Raw genomic sequence first — 24,392 nt, 5'->3', positions numbered from 1 at the left:
TGTTGTGACACATTCCATCCAAAAGTTAATGACATTTTATGCTGGATGGCACCTTCTGTTTATCCGTGATGCACTGGGCCATCACTCACCAAATTCTTCAACAATGACAAGCGGCTGACTATCAGCAGTGTGGCAGACATCATTCATATCTTTAAAACCATCTAATTAAAAGACATCACTTCAGGCAGACAGTTTCCTTTCCGTGAGCTCAAGCAAATTGCTCTGCAACCCTCTTTTAGTCAATGCAAAAGAGGGATGAATAATGCACGAACATTAAAATCTTATCTTGAGTCCTAACAAGCAATGTTTCCATGCTTTAAATATTCCACAAAGGTGTGCAAAGGGTCCTTATTAGGAAACTAGTCAGACAGGTGCTGTTTCATGAGGAGTCATTCTGCGTTTACTGCTGTACGCCTCCATGCTGCACCATAATTCTGGACACACTGGATCAATGGATTTACTTTATGGCGACGTTTCGTTTACGACGGCGCTTAAGGTATTTGCATGGATTTTTGTCGCTGCCAGTCAGAGATTATGTCAGCAATGAACTGAGAAGCTAAAATGCTGCAATGCATTTTTCCTCCATGTTTTTGGCACAATGACCACAATTCATAAAACGGGATAATGTTGTGTATGTCTGCTCTGTTTAGAACAGATTGAAAGGCAGTATATTCCACAGCACTGCTGGTCTCTTGACCACATATCTGAACTATGTTCAGTGCTATGATGGCTGTCACATAATTGAAGACTGCATTTTCACAACAGCTGTGCACGAGACGGCACCAATAAAAAAAGCTGCAACTCTGACCATGTGTTATGTTATATGGCTCTTTTATAACCCTATATGAAAGAACACCAACAGTAATAAAATAGATTGACCGTGTAGTGCTCAGTAAAACTGATTCATGCATCTGTTTTAGTCAATCCACGTAATGGTTTTTGAATTGCTATTTATTTTCCAATGCAAATCTTAAGATAATGGTAGACGTTTATGGACTTCAGGGCAGCACATCTACTGGTTACAGAGACAATCTCTCAAGTGGATAAGATGACGGTGGTGGGCATTTATTGTAGATTGCTGAGCAAAAATGCTGACATCCACTATGATGTGTATTAGAGGTCACAACTCAAAAATCCCACCCCTACCCACCCCTGTTATATGCATACAAGCAGAACATATTCTACTTGAATTTTCTGCAGAAAACTGCAAAACCAGTGGTGTTGAAATGCACACCCCCATAATCCTTTTTACATGCCTTTCCTGAATAATGTAGTCATGAGATACAAAAATAGGCATCTACAAGTAGCCTTTTCTGCATACAGCACAAATCCAGTGGTTCTCCCCATTACTGATGGAATACCAGTGGTAACCGTGTCTTCATTGTGACCTACTATTGTCTGCAAAAACATGGCTTCTCAGAATATCATAGTATAGTATCTGCACTCCTTATCAGTGAAAGCTGTTAAGGAGTGCAGTGGCATTGTGAGGGTTAATTGCACAACCCATAAACAAAAGTAGAGGACACCCAGAGTGCATACCTGCTTGTATGCACTGACCTAGGCACAGACGTCATTTAATTAAATTGCTGTTTTACTGCTAGTTTGCTGAGAATTTGGTTTGCAAGTTTGTCCCAGATTTAGAGTAGATTCATGTTTTTCTCTTATGACCACACCACTGACAATATTTTGACAAATCCAGGTTTCAGTGTTTTTAATTATTCTGCTTCTATGCACCATGCTCTTTCCCCAGGTAAAATGAATTAAAACAGCTCGATTTACATGAGTGGAGCTGTTCAATAATATTGTTAGTCTCTGGAGTAAACAAATTTGTGGCCTTATTACCAGCTTCTGCTTCTCGGATGCCTCAGAGGTACACTGAAGGTCTATCTTTAAAGTACCTTCATTTAGCGAAGTGAAAGAGGTTTAACAATGGAAAAAAGTAAACACGACAAACTGAGAACTACAGCAGCCTCTCAAGTGTGGAGAATACTTTTCAAGCATTCTTCTCAGGCACAAAATTCTTGAGTCATGACATTAAATGGTAAATGGACTGCATGCATATGGCACTCTTCCATCTGAATAAGAAGTTCCAAGTGCTTTAAAATGATGCCTCACATTCACACACCAATATCAGGGTGTTATCATACAATGTATTCAACTGCATACCAGTAGCATATTAGGGAATATGGACTTTGCCCAAGGGCTCTTATGTTCTTATAGCATTTGAAGAGAGAATTCGCTAGTCATAGGTCCACTGCTCAACCACTAGACTATCACCCCCATCCCCCACCCCTCAAAAAAGCTGTCCTGACCTGTGATTGAGTATTGTAGCACTGGTATTCATTGCAAGCAGGAGTGCTTGCAATGGACTTGGACATCACGATGGTTCTCTTGCCGTTAGATCTTAGTGCTGCATTTGATATGGTGGATCATTGTATTCTACTTGATAAGCTGGAGAATAATTTGGGGATTGCTGGGAATGTCCTTGCATGGGTGACATCTCACTCAACCAGTCACTCTCACTGTGCCCTGTAGAACAACATTACCTCTAAACTTGTTGCCATGAAATACAGGGTTCCACAGGGGTCTGTCTTCGGCCCTCTGCTTTTCTCCCTTTAAATAGCACCCTGCAGTGTTATGGGATTACTTTTCATTGCTACGCTGATGACACTCAGCTGTATATGCTGATAACTGCTAGTAATCTCACATACATCAAGACGTTAGAGGATTGCCTTGCATAAGTAAAAAGCTGGATGTCTAGCAATTTCTTACTTTTAAATTTGGACAAGAACAAAATGATGGTTCTTGGTCCAGTGAGACATCAACATCAGTTTGGGGGAGGTGATGGTCTAGTAGTTACAGCATTGGGCTTGAGACCAGAGCATCCTCAGTTCAAATCTCAGCCTGACCATTAAATCACTGTGGGCCCTTGGGCAAGGTCCTTAATCCCATACTTGCTCCCAGTGTGTAGTGAGTACATTGTATGGCAGACCCTCACATCAGGATGATTGTGAGCCATTATGTGTAAAGTGCTTTGAGCGTCTGATGCAGATGGAAAAGCGCTATGTAAATGCAGTCCATTTACCATTTGTTTGACCAGCTAATGCTTAACCTAGGCTTGTGTATCATACATCACACTGACAAAGTGAGGAACCATTGGGTTATTTTTGATCCCATGCTGTTTGTTCTCTGACATACACATTAGAGATATTACGAGGACTGCTTTCTTCTACCTTTGAAACATAGCAAGGATTCATCCCATCCTGTCTATGGCTGATGCAGAAACTCTGATCCATGCGTTTGTCTCATCTAGACTGGACTACTGCAGTGTTCTGTTCTCTGGTTTATTGCAGTTCAGCATTGGGGGTGTCCAACTGGTTCAAAATGCTGATGCCAGAATTTTGTCAAGAACCAGAAACTTTGACCACATTACACCAATTTTGGCATCTCTTCACTAGATTCATGTCTCTGTGAGGTCTGATTTCAAGGTTCTGTTACAAACCTATAAATTTATTCACAGACTAGCACCTCCCTATTTAGATGACCTAATTACACCCTGCGTATCAGCCCGTGCTCTGTGTTCTCAGGGAACAGGACAATTTTGTCTCCGTAGGGTGAATAAAAAGTCTGCAGGTCACAGAGCCTGGTCTTACCTTTTGTTGAATGATCTCCCTGCGGAGATAAAACAGTCAGATTCTATAGAGACATTCAAGTCTAGACTAAAGACGCATCTATTCTCCCTCTCGTATGGCTAGCATACAGGTATAGTATGGAGCTATGTTTCCTATCCCTTTAATTCATCTTATTAGCAACTGAGCAGGTCTCGGCCTCACATCATCTAATTTCTGGCTCTGTTAGTGAAGCTCAAGACTAGCTGCTGGCAATCTTAGTATTCTCTCTGCTTCCCTGTTTACTGTTGGTGAAACCATACCTTAGGTGCAGTTATTTCTGGCTGACTGATTCTGCTCTTTTTCTTTCTGTCCAAGGCACAGAAGAGACCGCATGAGGTTGACAGCTGTGCACCCCAGGGAAATGAACTGATCACGAGATGCCCTGACTGAAGCTGACTCAATGGTCTGTAGACCACCTTGCTGATGGTGACCTAAATGAGCCACTGCAGTCTGCTTTTGGAATGCAGTCTTCCATGACAAAAGGTTTAATGATAGTGAAGATAATGAGGCGATGGATGGACGCTGGCCCTGCACCCCAGGGCGCTGGACTTATGTCACGATGCCCTGCCTGTGGTGTCGATGACTGCATGCTCACGTAAATAATGCTTTGTTTTGATGCTATTCTGCATTTTCTGTTTCCTGATTCTTCAGCTTGGTAAATTTCTGTAAAACCTTGTAACTTTTGGTAACTGAGCTTTTCCTTACCACTGTTGTATGTGTGCTTTATATGTGTACCTTGAGGCAGCTTTGTTGTGATTTTGCACTATATAAATGAAATAAATTGAACTTAAACTGAACAGAATTGAATTTGGTAGGTGACCGATCTTTGGCAATAGTTTGGTATTGGCTCCAGAGAATTAATTAAAATTTTGTTACACACCTTTAAAATGTTATTACATAATTGTTGAGAGCAAACCTTTGCTTCAGATAACAGAGTCAGATCCCATCAAACTACAATGTGAGAAAGCTGCTTATGTTGTCTATTTCCCTTCAGTTTTAATGCTTCTATAAATTTGGTGCATGTGGTTGAAATGAATGATGATACATGATAAGAATTTATGTCACAAGAGGATTGGAACAAAGTTATGATAAGCTATAGCCCTTCTGTTCTTGTTGTTTCCTGCAGGTATTTCAGAGCTGTATTATCTGGATCTGTTAGGTTCCCCTAATGTGACCCTGCTAGACAGCTGATTTAATTCACATCATTATTAATGTTGTTGTTAACAAGGATTAAGTTGGAGTCACCAATGTTCACAGGATAAGGTATTTCATCTCTGAGGGTACTCTGAACATCATTGAGAGGAATTGTGGTGCATGGTTTGATTTGCAATTCCAAGCTGTATAGGTATCTGAGAAAATGGTCTGTAGTGGCATTAAGTGAAGAAAAGGAGGCATTTATTTAAAGAATCTGTCATCAAGTAAAACATCATCTGCCATATAGTGACCCCTGGCCTGCTTCGAGAGGAATCTTACCACCATTTTCCTCCAAACCTACACCTTGTCCCACAACAGTTATGGCAACTGATAGCATGGTTGTAACAGATGACTCTGCTCACTAAGGGCCCTTGGGCAAGGTCCTTAATCCCATACTTGAGAAATGTACCATGAGCAGTTGAGCAGTTGTATACAACTGCATTTAGTGATGTTGAACATCTCTGGTGTCACAATTCTGGTAGTTCATCCAACAGTCATCTGTGAAGGACTATGCCCAGAGATGCCATTCAGCTGCTCCCTTTTTATTCAGGGTCGCCACAGCAGATATAGCCAGATCTGCATTCCCAGGCATGACATTCCCTTGGCCAAGACTTTTCAAGTGCACTGTCTCAGTCCAGCCAACTGCAACTATGTTGTTGGTGTTGACCTTTCAGCTACTCCCATTTCGTTCAGGGTCGCCACAGCGGATATAGCCAGATCCGCATTGCAGACCTGAATTTGATTCCCAGGCATGACATTCCCTTGGACAATGCACTTGAAAAGTGCATTGTCCAAGGGAATGTCCAAGGGAATGACAATGCACTCTCAGTCCAGCCAACTGCAACTATGTTGCTGGTGTTGACCATTCAGCTGCTCCCATTTCGTTCAGGGTCACGACAGTGGATATAGCCAGATCCGCATTGGGATTTGGCACAAGTTTTACGCCAGATGTCCTTCCTGACGCAACTCCAGTGTAAACTGGAGAAACACACACAGCCACTGGCGTTCCAAAGAGGTCTCCCATCCAAGTACTAACCAGGCCCCGCACTGCTTAGCTTCTGAGATCTGACGGGATCAGGCTTACACAGACTAGATCAGCTGCCCATCCGCAACTATGTTTAATAAGCCTGTGATGTCAGTAAACATTGTAATCCACAAAACATGCAAATTCAGATATAATTTGTGAAGATAGGGGTAAAGTGTGTTTTAGTTTAATTTTACAGATGGTTTTGGTTTGCATTTTGTCAGCACATCTTGAAATAAATAATTTCTGATTGAAAGTGGATTTGGCTCTTCAGTTATTTTGATACCATGCTACAATGAAAGGTTAAAATTAAAATATAATGCACAATGTATATTGTTTTGGAGTGAGCGGTGAGCAGTTTCATTGGAGTGGGGTGAATGCGGCCGGAAGGGGCAGCAATCATGTACTGTCAGTCTGCAGTGGATGCACCCGGGGAACAGGGGAGAGCATGGCTCAATGAGGCACATGGCTCTATGAGCATACAGATTCTTGAAATAAACATTGGACTTTTATTGTAATAAATTGGGCCTGACATTTGGAATCAATATGAAAATTGGGGCCAAATGGTGATGGGAGGCTGGCTTCACTACCACAATGTTGCAATGACTGATTAAATTATCAAGAAATAGACCACCTGAGTTGAACATCAGTCACATTTTAAGCGAATAATCTTCTTTTGGCTCAACCCCTTGTTGTTTGGAGTTGCCAAAGCAGATCTGATATTTATCTGTTTTACTGAAAAACCTGAAATATTGACTGTCATTTACGGTATGTATTTGTCCAGAAACCCATTGAAGAGACAATCAGTGGCACAAGCAAAAATAAATAAATAAATAAAAGAGAGACTAGAGAGAAAGGTACAAATAATCTGTCACAGACAGAGAGATTTAGTTAAGTAAAAATATCCAATTTCCTTGTGAGGAGTTAAGCTGGAAGCTTGGAAATGAGATCTAAAAACTGACTGAAAGTAGTTCGAGTTGGAGAAACTCAACTCTTCGAGGAAGTACAAGTTTTCTCGGATTGGCTGGGGATCCTTTCTTTCTGTGATTTGCCAGAAGGCCTTTTTCTCCTACACATTCATATATGGAGTGTCGCAGACACCACAAGATTACTGCTTGTTTTTTTGTGGAGCAAGCTTTAGAATCGCGTCAAATGCAAAGACGTGATGAGATGAGGGCTGATTACAATTCTCTTCAACTGCTAAATATATCAAGCCAACCAAATGTTGGAAGATATAATGTCAGAGGATATTGAGTAGACTGAAAATGTCAGACGGGGAGGAATCATGAACAAAAACATGATGAGGAAACAACAGAGCAACCTGGTGGTGTTTCTTAGATACAACACCTGTCATCATTATATTTCCTAATGAAGGAAGATTCCAACCTCTTCATCACATGATTTGTGACCTGGTTGTTTTGGCTCAGATGGTACTTTCAAATTTTATTCATCCACCTAGTGGGTGAAAGCTTTGAAGCAATCAGTCAACTTGTGAATGGATTACAAAGATTATTCCAATTTTGACATCATCACAACTTTGTATTTTCTTTGTGTGTGCGTGTTCTTGTGTGTGCGTGCGTGTGTGCATATGTTTTAAAGTAAAGCAAAAGACTGACAGCTCACATCTTACATTTCATATTTCAAAGTAAATACTAATTACGTTTAATTATAGAATGTCTTTTGTTCTTTTTATGGAAAACATAAGGAGTAAACAGATGCCACACATTTTATGACAATAAAAGAAAAATTACAGCAAGATAAGCATGAATTAAGTAAATAAATCTAATTTCAATTTAGTGATGAATTTCAAAGCAAATTATTATTCTTATTAAGAAAAAGCCCTGCTGGAACTTTTAATGGGCCACTTAGTTGATCCCTTGAAGATGTGGACCAATCCGATCTCGTTTGTCGCTGATGGAACAGGTTTGTCCTGAGCTTGCCTGGTTCTGGGGTTGAACCAGTTTTGCCTGGTCATACCAGGTGCAGTTTCGGCTTGGTTTGCCGGCAGGATGGGCTGAGGCGCTTGGCAGGTCTGTCTTGACTCGCTTGACCAACGCATAAAAGGTTCAGGTGTTGGTAAAAAAAAAAAATCTCCTTTAACAGTGGAATATCCGGATAAAATGCTGAAACCGACTTCTTCTGAAACTTCTCTGTTCTCTCACGACGTCCTGGATCAGTAGAGCCTGAAAAGTGGAGGTTTTCAGCTTGAACAGGCTGACGACGGCGCCTGAGAGCGCTGCACGACGTCTCGCACCGTGGGAAGTCCTTAAAGCGACAGAATCACCTCAAAATCTCTCATCAGCCGTTAAAATTTTCACTGAAAACCAGCTTAATTTTTCGAACCGTGTCCACTTCGATGTGTCTCACAGGTTTATAAAAAATTTTCATCAAACAACGCGCCAGTCTCTCAGCAACTTCTCAGACAAAGGAATTCCGACGAGGGGCTGGACGACTCCTCCCACAAGGAGTGCTCACAGGCGAATGACGTCACCGACAGGCGTGGAAAAACTCACGCATGCGCACGAGGGTTCAAGCATGTCTGACATAAAAACATATGAATGAAATCCATATAGTTTTTGAAAAAAATAAAAAGGACCTATACTTTATTGACAGCCCTCGTATACAGGTGAAAAATTTGACAAGCCTTAAAAAGAGTTATCAGGCTGGCAAATTATCAGTTACCAAAATTCATGAAACAAAGGATGAAGCCACGTGGCAGCTTGAAGCTCATTGGGCCTGTTTCGGCCCTAAATGGCTTGCAAAAAGAGAGAAGAAAAAGAAAGTGAGCAGAAAGAGAGAGGGTAAAAACCAGAATAAGAGAGTGAGCAGCTTCATTCTGGAACTTTTAAAGGAGACCTGCATTGAAAAAAATGCAGTCAGATTTTTTGAACAAAAAATGACTTACATTTACACATGAGATCCTTCTGAATGTAGTAAAGTAAATCTGCAAGCCCAGATCTGTCATTCAACGGAGAAATCTTCATTTGAAAATGACACATTTACAGCTAAGATTTAGGCCTCCGCAAATTGTCCCTCTCATCATGGACGCTGCCGAGACTTCACGGAGAAGACCCTCTCTCCCAGCATGCATTGTGCGCCAACTGTAATTTGTGGATTTACGTCAGTTTGCATCTGCACCTTTTTCTTGTCTTATACGGAAGGATCTACTTTTTTAAAAACTTCTTACTGTCTTGCGGCACGTTTGGTGAGTACACATTTCTTTTATTTGTGCTTGAAAATTATTTTGGGGGACTTTTTCATACGCCCGTTTGATTGAGTGGCATCGCAATGAAAATCTACTGTCTTTCGCCTCCGGTACCATCGCGGGATATGGAGGCGAGACCCGCAAAGAATCCCAGTCATTAAAAATATATAAACCTCTCTCAGCGTCCATGGAGCTCTGGGGCTCCGATTGCCGAGACGTGTGGTGCTGTGGATTTTGCCGCAAGAAGTCTCTCCTTGCAGCAACAGGTGTACCGGCTGCTTCGCGTTAAAACAGCGAGCGTAATCTCAGGACTTGTGCCAAGTGTGCTGCAGCTCCATTCAGTAGACAGAGAAGTGATGCCGGTGTTGTGCGCTGAATCTGACACAACACCAGCTGCAAAGCAGACACGGGCGGTGTGAGTGGCCCGCGTCGGTGGTTAACGAGCTTGTTAACGAGCCTGCAGACTTAATAAGCACAGTGGAGGCAGAGAGTGGGAGAGGAAGAATGGCGCCCGCTGTCGATGTCGTTGCTGATCTGAGCACACAGATCTGTATCTCACATTCATTGCAGCTTACTTTTGGATGTTGAAACCAGGACGTGTATAAGTAACATTACTAACAGATAAAATCAATTTCAATGCGGGATCGGACTGAAGGAGGGAGCGCGTCGTCTTGTCCCTGACGTCATGGAAATGATACAGCTGTACAAACTGTTTTCACAGAGGGCTAAATTTTAGCTGCAAATTTGTCATTTTTAAATGAAGATTTCTCCGCTGAATTACAAATTTGGGCTTACAGATTTACTTTACTGCATTCACAAGGGTCTTATAAATACATATCAGCTATTTCTTTCTGAAATCTGACCACATTTATTTCAAGGCAGGTCTACTTTAAAGTGGGCTCCACGTCATGACACTCCACCCAAATGGGTGTGTAATTTCACTCATGCTTCAGATGCAGGGAAAATCAGAGGCATTTCACATACTTAGACAGTTAAATATATTGACATGCATTTTGTTCTTAGGCACCTTTTAACTGAATATTAACGTTCCTTAAACACATCCTAAGAACAAGCAATTGATTACAGGAAAAAAGTTTCACCATGAAAAAGCATCAACAATTCAAGCAATAGCATTGTACACAACAACAGCTAAACACACTTCACCTGAAAGGGAAAATGTTACCAATTAGATTCCAACATACAATGTCCTTTTTGGTCAATCACACAAACAACAAAAACATAATTTTTCATAAAATAATGTTCTTTGCACTGAGACAAAGAGCCCCCCCGAAGTGAAAAGGGGAGACATCCTGGCCTAGTCTGTGAAGTCTCTTGCCTTGACATGTGGCCATTAAACCTGTCCAATAACTTACACTGGCCAGAATTTCACTGATAAAAGTCTCAGGGACACCTTTGAAGAACTCTGAAATACCACGCTGTTAGAATGTGGAGCTGAAGGGTGTATTTCTGGAGACATCCTAAGGAATTTCAAGTGAAAAGTGAAACAACAGTCTTTTCAGTTGAAACATCAGCCCTTTTGGAGAAGAGAATTAATGCACTTATTTGATTAATTCTAAATGAGGGCATCTTCGCTATATTTGTTTGGCAGAAAAGTCCACAAATATGACCCACTTCACACCACAGAGTTGAAAAAAGGAGATCAAATGACCTGCAGTTCATGGGGGGAAATTACAAGCATACCGTTGGTTTGGAGGTTGATGATTGTATAAAGAAGTGGAACTCATTGAGGGACAAATGAATCCAAAAAAAGCTAATGATCCTGTGGCAAATTGCCTAAAGATGTGACGGAGAACTTTAAAAGAGTCACACACGTCAACATTATTGCTTGGCCACGGAGTTACAGAGCTGGAGAAGAAAAAAAAACAGGCTTTAGGATTTTAAGGTACCCCTCTGCAGTGGACTTATAAAAAGAGTGACTCCTCCAGATGTAATCTTATTAATGCACCTAATGCCTGCTGCTTATTTAAGGCACCTGTTTATTTTTTTCCAGATGAAGTTGTTGACCTGCTCATTAAATGCAGAATGTCCTGATTCAAGGTCAGGCATTTAATCAAGGAAATACATGAGCCTAATTGGTGCTGGGGATTCCCTGTAGATCATTTGGCACCTCCTGACTTTAACTAATCCCTTATATACATAAAACATTGTCTGTTTTATAGATATAACAGATTTTGTCCATTTTATACATAGAGCGAAATCTGTCCGATTTATACATATGGCGGATTACAGTTATAATGGACAAAATTCACTGGTCCACCTCAACCCATTATATTTGAGTTTTATTGTACTGGCAAATTACAGACCAATCTCTGGGGACAGTTCTGCACTGGATGACACAATCATTCCTCAATTAGTACAGACATTTGGTATGTGGTGGGCGCAGTGGAGTCATTTGAAGGTTATGTCAAAATGTTTTCAACTGTCATTGGCAATTCAAGTAAAATAGTTTCCATCAGCCAAGAAATTATTTTGCACACACTGACCCTATTATCAAGGTCCATCTCCTATCAAGGAGAGTGGTTCCAGAGCGAGGTTGTGCGTGGAGGCAAGACCCACCACATCTAACTGGTATCACTCCACCTCCCACACAAGCTCCAGCTCCTTCCCCCGCAGCGAGGTGATGTTCCACCTCAGTGTGGGGTGCCTGGGAGTATGCCCATCCATTCTACATGTGTTTTTTGGACTTGGACAAGGTGTATGATCAGGTACCCCGGAAGATACTGTGGGAGGTGCTGCCACAAATGAAGGAGTTCAAGTGCCTTGGGGTCTTGTTCATGAGGGGACAATGGAGTGTGAGACTGGCTGGAAAATCGGCACAGTAGGGGAAGTGTTGCATTTGCTCTACTGTACTGTTGTGATGAAAAGCGAGCTGAGCCAAAAGGCGAAGCTCTCGATCTACTGTTCAATCTTGGTTCCTACTCTCACCGGTCATGAGGGTTGAGTCATGACCAAAAGAACTAGATCGTGGATACAAGTGGCTGAAATTGGCTTCCTTAGGAGGGTGGCTGGTGTCTCCCTTAGAGATAAGGGTGAGATGTTCGGTCATCTGTAGGGAGCTCAGAGTAGAGCCGCTGCTCCTTCGTGTTGAAAGGAGCCAGCTGAGGTGGTTCGGGCATCTGGTAAGGATGCCTCCTGGGTGCCTCCCTAGGAGGTGTTCCAGGCACGTCCATCTGGGAGGAGACCCCGGGGAAGACCCATGACTAGGTGGAGAGATTATATTTCCACACTTGCCTGGGAACACATCGGGATTCACCAGTCAGAGGTGGTCAATGTGGCGTGGGAAAGGAGAACTTGTGGTTATGACCTGATATCATCTATGCAGGCTGCATCTCCCTACATAGATCTTGACTGGCTTATAGATGTGCATGTGCATCTGATGTCAGCTTGTTGTCATTATGGTGTATTTCCTTTAGAAGACACACAAAAACAAGTCAGTTTGAACACAGAATAATTAATCAAAGGAATATGTCAATCATTTGGATAAATGATCACTATTTACATTTGTCTGCCATGAGCCTCGATATATTTAGACAACAGCACAGTTTGCCATTGGTTTAATTGGGCAAATTATTGAAATTATTGTCTCTTTTCTTCCTCTCTTTAATGGGTCACGATAAGTTTAATGTTTAATGGGTCACGATAAGTTGTCCAAAAGTCCGAACTATCCAAAAAAGTGCGTTCACCCTGCAAATGCACTGGACCCTGCTTCAGTTTTATCCACACCAAGATCACCGTTGTTTGTCAGAAAAAAAATGTTTGTCCTTTGGTTTGGACTGTGGTACAAGGCAGCTTTCACACCTGCCATTTTCGTTTGGACCAAACTGAAAAGTCTGAAGGTCCAGACCAATCACATGATGTGTGAAACCACCATTCATTAATCATGGCTGTGTTTTAGGATGCCACATATCATGAAATAAATCAGACTGTCATGTGCCATTAACCTTAAGAATCAAGTTTGGAACAGCCTGGTCCATTATTACTTCCATGGTGAACTCAGAAATGAGAGATTTTCTGGTGAAGAAACAGTTCCATGCACAAAACATGCAAGCAAGTGGAATTAGAAGACCACCACAGCTCCCTGAGGTGAAACATTTGAAGGCTGCATTTTTCCAACCCTTCCCTCCTACTTGTCCTCATCCTCCAACTATCTGACCTCCTCTAAATCCCAGCAGTTGTATATCATATAGAGAAGTAATTGAATTAAACAATCAGCTTCATCATGTGTAAGAAATCACTGAAAGATTAAAGCTATTGATAAATGACAGAGTTGTGTGCATGCAGCAGCTGCTGCATGTGGATTTGATCATGAGTAACAAACCTTCCACTGCCTATGTGATACTGAGGTTGTTTTCATGGTCAGTAATATTACTATTTACATGTAGCAAATCTGCAGTGTGTGTTTTAAATGATATAAAAACAGAATGATTGTCTACAAAGCAACAATTAAACTTACCAAATGTTGTGTAAAACTCTTCTTTCGTCAGGTGCTCATCATCATCGATGTCATTGTACTTCAGCAGGTCGAACAGTGTGCACTCCGGCTTGTCCTTGGATAGTCCTTCTTGTTTAATCACCTACAAGATAAGATTGCATTGATGTTTAGTTGTACAAGAAAGATTCATTTTTCTTCAGGAGAAACTTTGGTTATTTTATTCCTTTACGTGTTGGTTAGTAATGTATGGCACGAGCTGTGCCATTCTATATTTTAATGTTTAATGCAAAAATAGTGACTGTAAATGTCTAAAATAAGTAATTCAACATGATACTTTGCATTATTCACAAAGATGCATCATCTGAACTCATTTTTGGCAAATACTAAAGTGATAATTAATGAAATTACATCTGATTTATAAAACTAGAGTCAAGCAACTGAAGATGGGTGAGTGAGTGAGTGAGTGAGTCAACCCCTAATTTGCTGTTTTCCATATCAAATTTTAGTTATTTTGAGTTGTTACATTAAATGCATGTCAGACAATTTTTCTACTCTAATCCCAAAATGTCCACAAAGCAACATTTTATTCTCTTCATTACTAAATAGAGACAGAAGGTGTCTATCCCTATCAAAAGCAATAGCTGTAACACAACAACAATAATTTAACTTCCAATGTACATCTGTAGTGAAACATTAATGACATGACCTTTTAAATGCAACCACAAATGTGGTTACCTCTCCTTGCTTATCATACTTATGTATAGCTTTAGTCAAAGAAATGAAGGTCATGAAATGTTGCACAGCGCCACCAGCAGTTTTGGCGCAGTAACTACTAGTACTGATCAATTCAGAATGAAATGCACAAGCACAGCTTTTCTGCAAGAATATATAAACACGGCTTATACGCCATCCTGACATCATTATGGAGAACTGTCTGATGGGAGTAAGACTACACTACGTATAATCAGTGTCATAAGTCAACATGCTGCACTCACTGCCTACTTATCAGGTACGCCCGCACAACTGCTCATTATACCAAAAACCTAATCAACAAATCATCCGACAAGACGTGGAGGCATTTAGGCACACAGGCCTGATCAATATCTGCTGAAGCTTAAAATAAGCATCAGAATGGGGAAAAAAGGTGATTTGTGTGACTTTGAATTTGGCATGGCTTTTGGTGTTGATGTGCTGATGTACACTGATCTTCATGTGCAACCATCTCTATGGTATACAGAGAACATCCAAAAAGAATAATGTATGTAGTCATCTCATGTATGAAGCTCATCATCCAGTGAGCAGTGGTCCTCAGAAAAGTGCAACACCAGGTGCAGTTCCAAAATAGTACTTTGATACTGCTTTTTACATGCTGAAAGTGTGCACTGGATGTTGCATTATTAAAAATGCGAAAATGATGGTAAATTACTAAAATATGGGAAAACGTCTTGCATAAACAAAGGCTGATTGATGAATTCTGCTGTATGTAGAAAGATTTCCAGTGCTTACAATGAAAATTGTGTATTAATAATGATGACTGGAAATTCTGAATTTAGCTTCCAGGATTGCCTTAGAATGCGGTACAACTTTCAAATCCAAGTCCCCCCCCCCAACCCCACTACGAGATCCACCCCTGATGTATTATCTGTCAGGTGACTGCAGCAAGAACACGAACATGCTGAAGTTTTTTCACAACATCCCAGAAACCACTGCATGTTTCATCATCATCCTGCTGAAACATGATGCTATTAAGCATCATTGACACGGCCCTGGCAGTAAAACATCCATCATGCCAGATCAACTGTCAAACTACTGATCGCCAGGGATGGCTTTATACATCATGTCTCCTCTATTGGATCAGTGAACTTCCTCTCCCACATGACTTTCCACAAAATTTAGGGATCACCTGTCATGGGATACAGTACTTTAAGTTTAGCCTAGAAAGATTAGAAACCACAAATGGTACACTAAAGAAGCAGCCGTCTCTTTGGTACTGCCTGATAGTCAATGTGTACAATGATGGTTGTATTTCTATGGTAATTTATCCCGTGCATGATGTAAGAGCAGAACAATTTGCGTAGGCTGGGGTTCCCTTTATCATTGAAATTGTATAGAACTCTTGAAGGAGCCTTATTCAGCTTACAGTGAATATTCTTTCAATAATATATTTTAGAAAATGGGTTCAGAATCTGCCATGAATGATCACATCTCTGCAGAGGTGAAGCACATCAACACCACAGTGTTCCTCAAATATACTGTACCTGATTTGAAGTGATGCAACAAATGTTTCTTTGCAGTTTTAAGTGACATGCCAGGTGCTAATCTGACATAATCCTGAACTAAGAAGTATGACATCTGCTATCCATTTTTCACAAAAAACTTGATTCTGGAATCTCTGGTCCATCCTTCCCTGTGGTTCAGCTGGTGGTTTTTGAAAGATATGTAAGTGGATCAAGGGTTTCAGGCCTTGATGCTGTAACTGTGTTTCCTAAATATTTCATGGCATGGACTAAGCTCACACTAAATGTTTATATCTTTGGTTATTTTAGATTCCTGCAGTCACTTGTCTGTATTGAATTAGGACCCCTTCACACATAGTGCAAATTTAGTCGAAGTGCGCACGAAGTACACATGAAGCAGGAATCGTATGCAAAACATTTAAATTCATAGCTGCCTCAAATGTCTCGTACACCTGTTGCTACAATTATTTGCGCACACCAGCAGCTGAAAGACCATACGTAATTGGGCAAAGACACTTTTTTGTAATGTTGCCTCTATCTACCATCACAATGGAGTTGAAATAAAAAAAAATGTGCTTGTACAACTAGAACACAAAAGCCAAGTGTTGCATTCCTTTGAACACATGGTGAAGACCTCCAACAACCCACAAAGGTCAAGAAGATACCATGTACCACCTAGGTGCACCAAATACACTGAACAACAGCAACAACAACAAAATTATTAGCATAGCCAGTATCACCTTGTGCCTCTCCTCAGCTTCTATCATCTGCCTGTGGAGGTCGAAGACCCTCAAATCTTGCAGTGGCATGGTGACTGTCATTAACATCATTAGCCATAATGCTGGACACACTGGGCTTCATTTATCAACACTGCGTAAAAACAGGCGCAGATCTGAGCACACAATTGGTCTTACGACAAGACACACGTGTGATTTATGAAACATTCGTATCTGACCAATCCCAGCGTACGAATGATCGGCTCTTGATAAATGCGGCAGCTGAATTTAATCGTCATTAGCATGTTACGCCCTTAAATATTCATGGTTCGGAAGCCTCGCCCACCGTGCTCAACATGGAGAGAAGAAGCACTGGGAAGAAGACAAACTTTTCGGAGATGGAAATCGGCATCCTAACATCGGAGGTGGAGAAAAACACACTTGTACTTTTTTTGGCAGTCTGAAAAGTGGAGTCAAAGGTGCTCATAAAAATGCCGTGTGGAAGAGTGTAACGGAGGCGGTCAACAGCGTTGCTGCAGAGGAACGGACTCTGGCTGAGGTTTGAAGAATTCTTTGACTTAAGTTATGCCTAATGATTTTGAATCAATCTTTTATGCACCCACAGTTAAAATCTTATGCCTGCTAATTGATTAATAATTCTTTGCATTTAGGTCAAGGACAAGTGGTCCGATTTAAAGCTGGCCACCAAAAACGTGTTGCGGCACTTAAGCGCAGCATTAGGCATTTTAATGTGCAATGATTAGTTGTCATGTTTAGGCTATTTAGCATATGTATTTTTTATTTTACAAAGAAAGCAGTATCATTAATAATGTGGGCTTTTTTAAATTAATTTTGTTTCATCCATTTTAAGAATCTGTTTTGATCTGTTCTGAATTTGTGGCTGCTTATGCTTGGATGACAGCTGAGGTTTGTTTCAGAATTATTCTCAGACTCAGACAGATTTTGTAGTGCTGCGCCGCAAATCCACAGACTCAGATTTGCATACACGAGCTCAGACCAGATGTGAGCTCTGACGTGAGATTCGTTTTAGCCTCCGCTCACGTCCAAATTGATAAATACTGAAGTTTGCGTAAAAACTGTCGAACGCACATTTTCTGCCGTACGTTCGTTTGATAAATGGGGCCCACTGTGTGTATATTTTTTCACAGCCTTATTTGTGAAAATCATTCAATACTGCAACAATAAAAATGGCTTGTGTGGACATGACACATTCTTTTGACATGAACCTAGTGGCTTGGCCACTGTCCAAGGTGCTGAAAGAGTGGAAATGGCCACTTTGGGTCTGAGCTGCATTATAGCACAGCCCTCCAGCACTCAACACCATGGAAGCCATGTCTGATCACATGTCCTCTATGTTTTAAGTAAAAATCCATGTCAGATTATTTGTGGGGGGGGGGGGGGGGGTGTCTGGTGTGTACTATGGAATATAATCCTGGCAGCGCCCACTTCTTCCCTTCTCCAATGCTGCACTCTAAACAATCTACCCAATGAACACGGAACAAAAATATAAATGCCACACTTTTTTTGCTCCCATTTTTCAGCTGAACTCAAAGATCTAAAACATTTTCTATACAGGGTACCCAAAAGACTTATTCCTCTCAAATATTGTTCATAAATCTGTCTAAATCTGTGTTAGTGAGCTCTTCTTCTTTGTCGAGATAATCCATCCCACCTCAGAGGTGTGGCATATCAAGATGCTGGTTAGACAGCATGATTATTGCACAAGTGTGTCTTAGGCTGGCCAAAATAAAATGCCACTTTTAAATGTGCCATTTTATCACACAGCACAATGCCACAGATGCGGCACGTTTTGAGGGAGAGTGCAATTGGCATGCTGACTGAGGAATGTCCACCAGATCTGCTGCCTGCAAATTCACTGTTCATTTCTTTACCATAAGCTGTCTCCAACGGTGCTTTAGAGAATTTAGCAGAAACATCCAACTGGTCTCACAACCGCAGACCACGTGTAACCACACCAGCCCAGGGCCTCCACTTTCAGCATGTTCACCTCCAAGATCATCTGAAACCCGGTAATCGGAGAGCTGCTGCAACAATCAGTTTGCAAAACCAAAGAATTTCTGCACAAACTGTCAGAAAACATCTCAGGGAAGCTCATCTGCAGCTCATTGTCCTCATCGGGGTCTCGACCTGACTGTTCGTCGTCGTAACTGACTTGAGTGGGCAATGCTCACATTTGATCACACTGATCAACTCCATGCAAAGGAGATGTGTTGCACTGTGTGAGGCAAATGGTGGTCACACCAGATACTGACTGTTTTTTTGACCCCACCAGACTCCCCCACCCCCAACAATAAAGCAAAACTGCACATTTCACTAACACAGATTTAGAAAGATTTGTGAGCAACAGTTGAGAGAAATATGTCTTTTGTATATATGGATGGATGCATGTATAGCTGTACTATCATTGTCATTACAACAACGAGATTTCCACACTCATATTCCACAGACAAACAGCAATTAATCCACAATTATTACTTGTTTACCGTAATAATAGCACATCAGAATTAAGACAACGCATATACATTTGACATTGTTTATGTGCACTAAACTTGAAACAGTTTGTTTTCCAAATTGAGGCAATGTGAGTGTGCGGTAGCCGCTGCAACTGGAGTTGCGCCGCCGCCAGCTTGGGGGGAATGGGGACCTGCCGCAGCTAAAAACCGCGGGTGGCATGAGTGGTGGCCGGGATGGGGTGTGTGATGGCTGGAGCAGGATGGGAGGTGAAGGGAAAAATGGAGCATGCTTCAATCTTTTGTCCATGTGTAAGTCTGTCAGTTTATTGTCTTTGTGGGTTGAGATAAGAATGGAGCTGAATAATCTCACCAAGGCCTGAATAAATTCCTCTGGAGGTAAACAGTGGGCAATTTGTCCTTCAGGCTCGATAAGCCTGGAGTGTTGTGGTTGAGCAGTGAAAAACACTTTTTTAACAGTTCCACTTGAACAACCAAATCCCAATTATGAATTAAGAATATTCCCAATTATGAATTAAAATTAATCACCGGCCTCTGAAACCTTCAACTTCAACTGCAAGGCACGCATCTGCTCCAAGATGTCATCCAATTTGCGTCTAAGTTCAAGAGTTATCGCAGTCTGAGAATTCACTGCCTTGCCAACCTCGTTAATCATGACGGACAAGCGAGGGGCCGTGGTTGTTGATGCCGCAGTCTTGCCAATTTTCCAGTAGATCAGGGCAGCATATAAGCCAAAAAGTACCAGCCCTGCTACCATAAGACCAAAAATGAATAAATTCTCTACGTCCTCAACGGAGAAAGGCGCCAAGCATGCCACACGCCAAGAGCTCCAGGAGTCGAGAACAAAGCCCGCAGGAAATGTTCCATCTGGGCAGGTAGGATCCCCCAGTCCTGACCTTCTTGTAGAAAAGATGGTGTCAACAGCGTTCAGAAACCAGCTGATCAATTCCATGGTAAATCCAATAGTAGTCCAATAGATCCAGTATCCAATATAATTTGAGGAATTCACAGTCTGGTGAAGCAGGGACTTGAAGGTTAAAGCAGAAAGCAGAGATAAGGGAGAGTGGAGGAGATGCGACCGCCCTCGTCAGAGTCCCAAGCTGTTTTCTTTGATCTTTGAGTTCAGCTCATGAAAAATGGGAGCAAAAACAAGTGTTGTGTTTATATTTTGGTTCAGTGTAGATGGAGATGGACCAGTTATCCACAAGGAGTTTGATATTCAGGACCCAGGGCAGTAGCCACTGTGGATCTAATCCCTTAGTGGTCCCTAAGCTTGCACTGTGCATAATTTCTCCAATCACAGCCACGTAAGCTTATAACTTCTGGGTTGTCTGGGTGTCTTGGTGGCTTTCCTCACTCTTCTTCTTCTTGCACAGTCACTCAGTTTTTCAGAACTGTCCATGCAGATTTACCATAGAGTGCCATATTGTTTGTATTTCTTCATAATTGATGTAAATAAAGTCCAAAACATTCAGTGGCAGCTTTACCCTCAGAGAGCCTCATCCACAACTACCACAAAAGACAGGCAGTATATGGTATTAAGAAGAGGGGTATGTAAACCTTCGATCAGGTTCATTTGGGTAGTTTGTGTTGTCATTATGATTTGAAAAGAGTAAACACTGTTGTTTGCCAGTAAATGGCTTCACCCAACCATGAACCATGAGCGAAAAAAAAAGTTTTTGTGTTATCGTTCATATTCTCTGAAAAATGGCCAAAAAAACTAAACTTCTGCCAGGGTATGTAAACTTTTGGCCCCACCTGTATACATATAGATACCAAGTAAATAATTTTTAAGAAGACTGCACATATGGCTGAGGGTATTTTATATGATATGAGGGTGTTTATATTCTATAATATCAAAGCTTATGGGCAGATTAGTAGCATCATTTAATTTGCATTGTATGTGGAATATTTTTGATAAAATTTAATTTTACTTCCAGAGAAACTTTTTATCTGGGGATGAAACATTAATTTAAATTAATAATTTTGTATTATTTTTGTATATTTTTTTCATCATGTGAATTTCCTCAGGAAATGTATTGATTGTAATATGTTTGTGTTAAACTGTTCAGTTTCGCTCTTAAAATGTGTGTTCAGTTGCATTGTCGTATCTGACTAATGTCATACTGAGCCTTCAAATCTGTGATTAAAAACTTCCATAGGAATTTTCTCAGGGAATTTATTGATAGTAATGTTTGTGTTAAAACTGTCCACAGTTTTGCTCTTAAATATGATTTTTATTAATTGTATGTAGATGTCTAAAAGATTGTTGTAGTTTTTGTTTCAAGCAGTGATTTATGTTTAAGTTGAATTTATTTTTGCTCCTAAAATGTGTATTATCAGTTGTATGTAGATCAATAGATGATTTTTTTTTTTTTTTTTTTTTTTTTTTAGGTTTCATTATTAATTCTAGAAGATTTATTCTTATTATGTCTGAACATTTTTTTGGAGTAGCGTTTGTGGTTTACCGCTTAAGAAATGTTTTGTAACGTTGACAATTTTTCATTTTATGTGCTTTTTGAGCAATGATGTTTAATTCTGTAAAGATGAATTCCTCTGTTATCAATTAAGTGATTTCAAAAGTTTCTCAATTATTGATTTTATAACATTCTCATGCAAACATTCAATGAACATTCAAACAACGTTTGGTTTCCAGGTGGGAAAACATGGCTGAGAATTGGTGTGTCCTTGGGGAAGGCACATAAGCTTTACCACTGGGCACAGTTGATCCCACACATTTGTGGAATAAACATGAAGGCCAAGAGGTTTACCTTGATATTAGCTGCCATCTGTATGTGAATTTGCATCCCCAATTATCTATTTTGATCTTGCCTAGATGACTTCTTTTGCCCTTTTCTCACTCTTGACTCAACCCCATGAACTTATTACGTGCTATGTTCTTATTTATTTATTTTTTAATAAAATGTCTTTCCATAACATTTTCTGAACTGGATACCAGCATCTACAGCTTTTTGAGATATGTGTTGTCCTATAAGTTATGACCTCAGAAAGTAAGTACAACTTTATACAAACATTTTTATCTGTAAACTTTAAAAAATGTCATATATTTTAAGGAGCTCTGAGCAGATGTCTCTGCTTGCAGCAAGCGGACATAACCTCAGACTCAGCTCGGGTAGAGACAGCGAGGGCACTATCTCAATGACTGTCTCAACACTCGTTGCATAAATCACAGAATCAAAGGAATTTTATGTTCATATTAGTATAAAGGTGCAGGCAATGCATGATGGGGGGGCTTTGATTTGCCATTTTAAATAAAAAAAAAACTAAGGGCAGGAGGACAACTTCTCCCGCTGGCTCTTCTTGTGCAAGTTAAGTTGGCTGGGGTGAAGCATTTTCATTCATGAATTTCAAATGAGATCAAACAATGCTCCAATTATAAAGGGCACTTGAGGACATGAGGGTGGGAGCCCTGTTTTTGTAGTTCAAACTGCAGATAAGTGTGTGAAAAGCTTGTGCAGTGGCCTTTCTGAGGGCTTGTTCACTCCAAAATGTCATTTGCATAAATGTCTCATCTTCTTTCACATGCACCTTTTGTCAATAAGTCAGAAACCCTGGACATCAAACTCAGGCAACAGATGTTAATTTCAGTGAGGAGCTCTTATGTTGAGGCACTTTATCCCACTACTGAGATAATTTATGAAACAATGGGCCCTGGATCACAATCCAGACTTTTAATGACTTCCTGGACTTGGGCATCAGAAGTGTATCTGTATGCAGTGAAAGTATTGAACTTGAAGAGATATTCACTTATCTCAGCAGTGGAATTTATGTCTCTCATTCCTTGTCACTTATCATTGAGAGATGCCTATGTCATTGGACCGAGGTGTTTGCTAATACCTTTGCAGAATAACGAAGATCCAAGTCTGTAGGGTCCTGATGCATCCTGTCCTACTGTATAGATATGAGACTTGGATGCTATCTAGTGACCTAAGATGATAACTGAATGTCTTTGATATCAGGTTTCTTGGGAGTATCCGGAGTATCAGCCGGAGTGACTTTGTGTTAAGTGAACAGTTATTTTGGGAGAATAAGATAAGGAGTATCACTTGAGTTATGAGGGAATGTCAGCTTAAACATTCTGGACAAATGGCACATGTCTCTTGAGATGATCCAGCAAGCAGAAGACTCAACCAGCAACCAGGCAACCGCAGGAGGCCAAGTGGACACCCATGTTTCACCTGGCTTTGTAACACATTCTCTCGATGAAATAGTCATATTTTTAGGCTTGGTCAGCGCTCCTGTCTGTCACTATGTGGTAAGCTAGGTAGCCCAGAAGTGTCATTTCATGACATTTTGTGGCAGCACCATCATTTCTCTCTGACACAACTATCTGCTTCCACATCCTCAGGGAACATTTGATGCTTTGGTTATGGTTAAAGTTATGATTAAGGTTATAATTAGGTTTCGCATCTCCCTGCCCATCACACAGTGATGTAACAGGACTACCAAACTTGTTGCATATCAATGTTCGGCCAAAATAGTGTGCATCAAAATGTGACAGTCTGGATGTGACACTTCACTTCTGTGGCAAGTTGATGCTACTTTCTAGAGGTGGGAATGGACCAACTGTCTGCCTGTGTGCTTGCAAGCCAAGAACCAAACAGTTCCATAGTGTGGTGGATGTGATTATCTAACCTGTCCTAAATGTGTCACAATATTGGTGTTTCAACAGAACAGAAGCAGAATACTGACTACACAATAAAGAAGAGAGACTAGGGAAAACCAAGTCCTGTGTAAACCCTGTTCAAGTCCTGGTCATGCAACCTGTCTGTGCCCATGGACCGAGACCACCCAACTGTAAACAGGTATCAGCTTTGACTGAGAATTTAACAAGCGGTGCACTGGTGTTCCACCAAAGAGGGAGCTAAAGACTTTTATTTGCTTCACGCCATGGTATCCATGGGAAAACACCAGCGTCAAGGGGCCAATGGAAGCTTTAATATAATAGATTTTTTTTGTGTGTGTGCGTTTATGTGTTGAGGAGTTAAACTAACCACATATTAAAATTCTGTGTGCAGCTTAAAAAGAAAATGGAAAAGCAAACAAACCCCAAACAAAACACACAAATATAAATCCCTATGACCACCACCTGCAATCCACTGATATTTCAATTCTCATATCCAGCAATGCTGCATTTCTCATCTTCTGTCAGGTTGGCTTGTGTAGTTAATTCCATGTACAAGCTACCCACAATGCCATACTGTATGTGTCAAGGATGAAAAGGGATGAAAGCGAAATACAGCCAACGAGGATCCCTTGACAACAGCTTCTCCTTCTGGATGTTAATTATTACTGACGAGTGTGTGTCATTCAAACACCTAGATGGGTGGAGTGGTGCACAGCTTGGCTTAGAACACA

General features: G+C 40.8%; 1 protein-coding gene across 6 annotated transcripts in view; it reads right to left on the bottom strand.

Moving 5' to 3' along the window:
• fstl5 (follistatin-like 5) overlaps nt 1-24,392 on the bottom strand; it is a 661,980-nt gene that overhangs the window by 263,248 nt on the left and 374,340 nt on the right. For all 6 annotated transcript variants that reach the window (XM_034182069.1, XM_034182072.1, XM_034182073.1 and 3 more), the window contains exon 6: nt 13,569-13,689. In XM_034182069.1, coding sequence (XP_034037960.1) covers nt 13,569-13,689 — 121 coding nt within the window. The remainder of the gene's footprint in view (nt 1-13,568; nt 13,690-24,392) is intronic.

Source organism: Thalassophryne amazonica, chromosome 11 (genome assembly GCF_902500255.1).
Source record: "Thalassophryne amazonica chromosome 11, fThaAma1.1, whole genome shotgun sequence".
Taxonomy (NCBI): domain Eukaryota; kingdom Metazoa; phylum Chordata; class Actinopteri; order Batrachoidiformes; family Batrachoididae; genus Thalassophryne; species Thalassophryne amazonica.
Note: the sequence above shows the minus strand (reverse complement) of the source record. Positions and strands in the feature narration are given on the sequence as shown.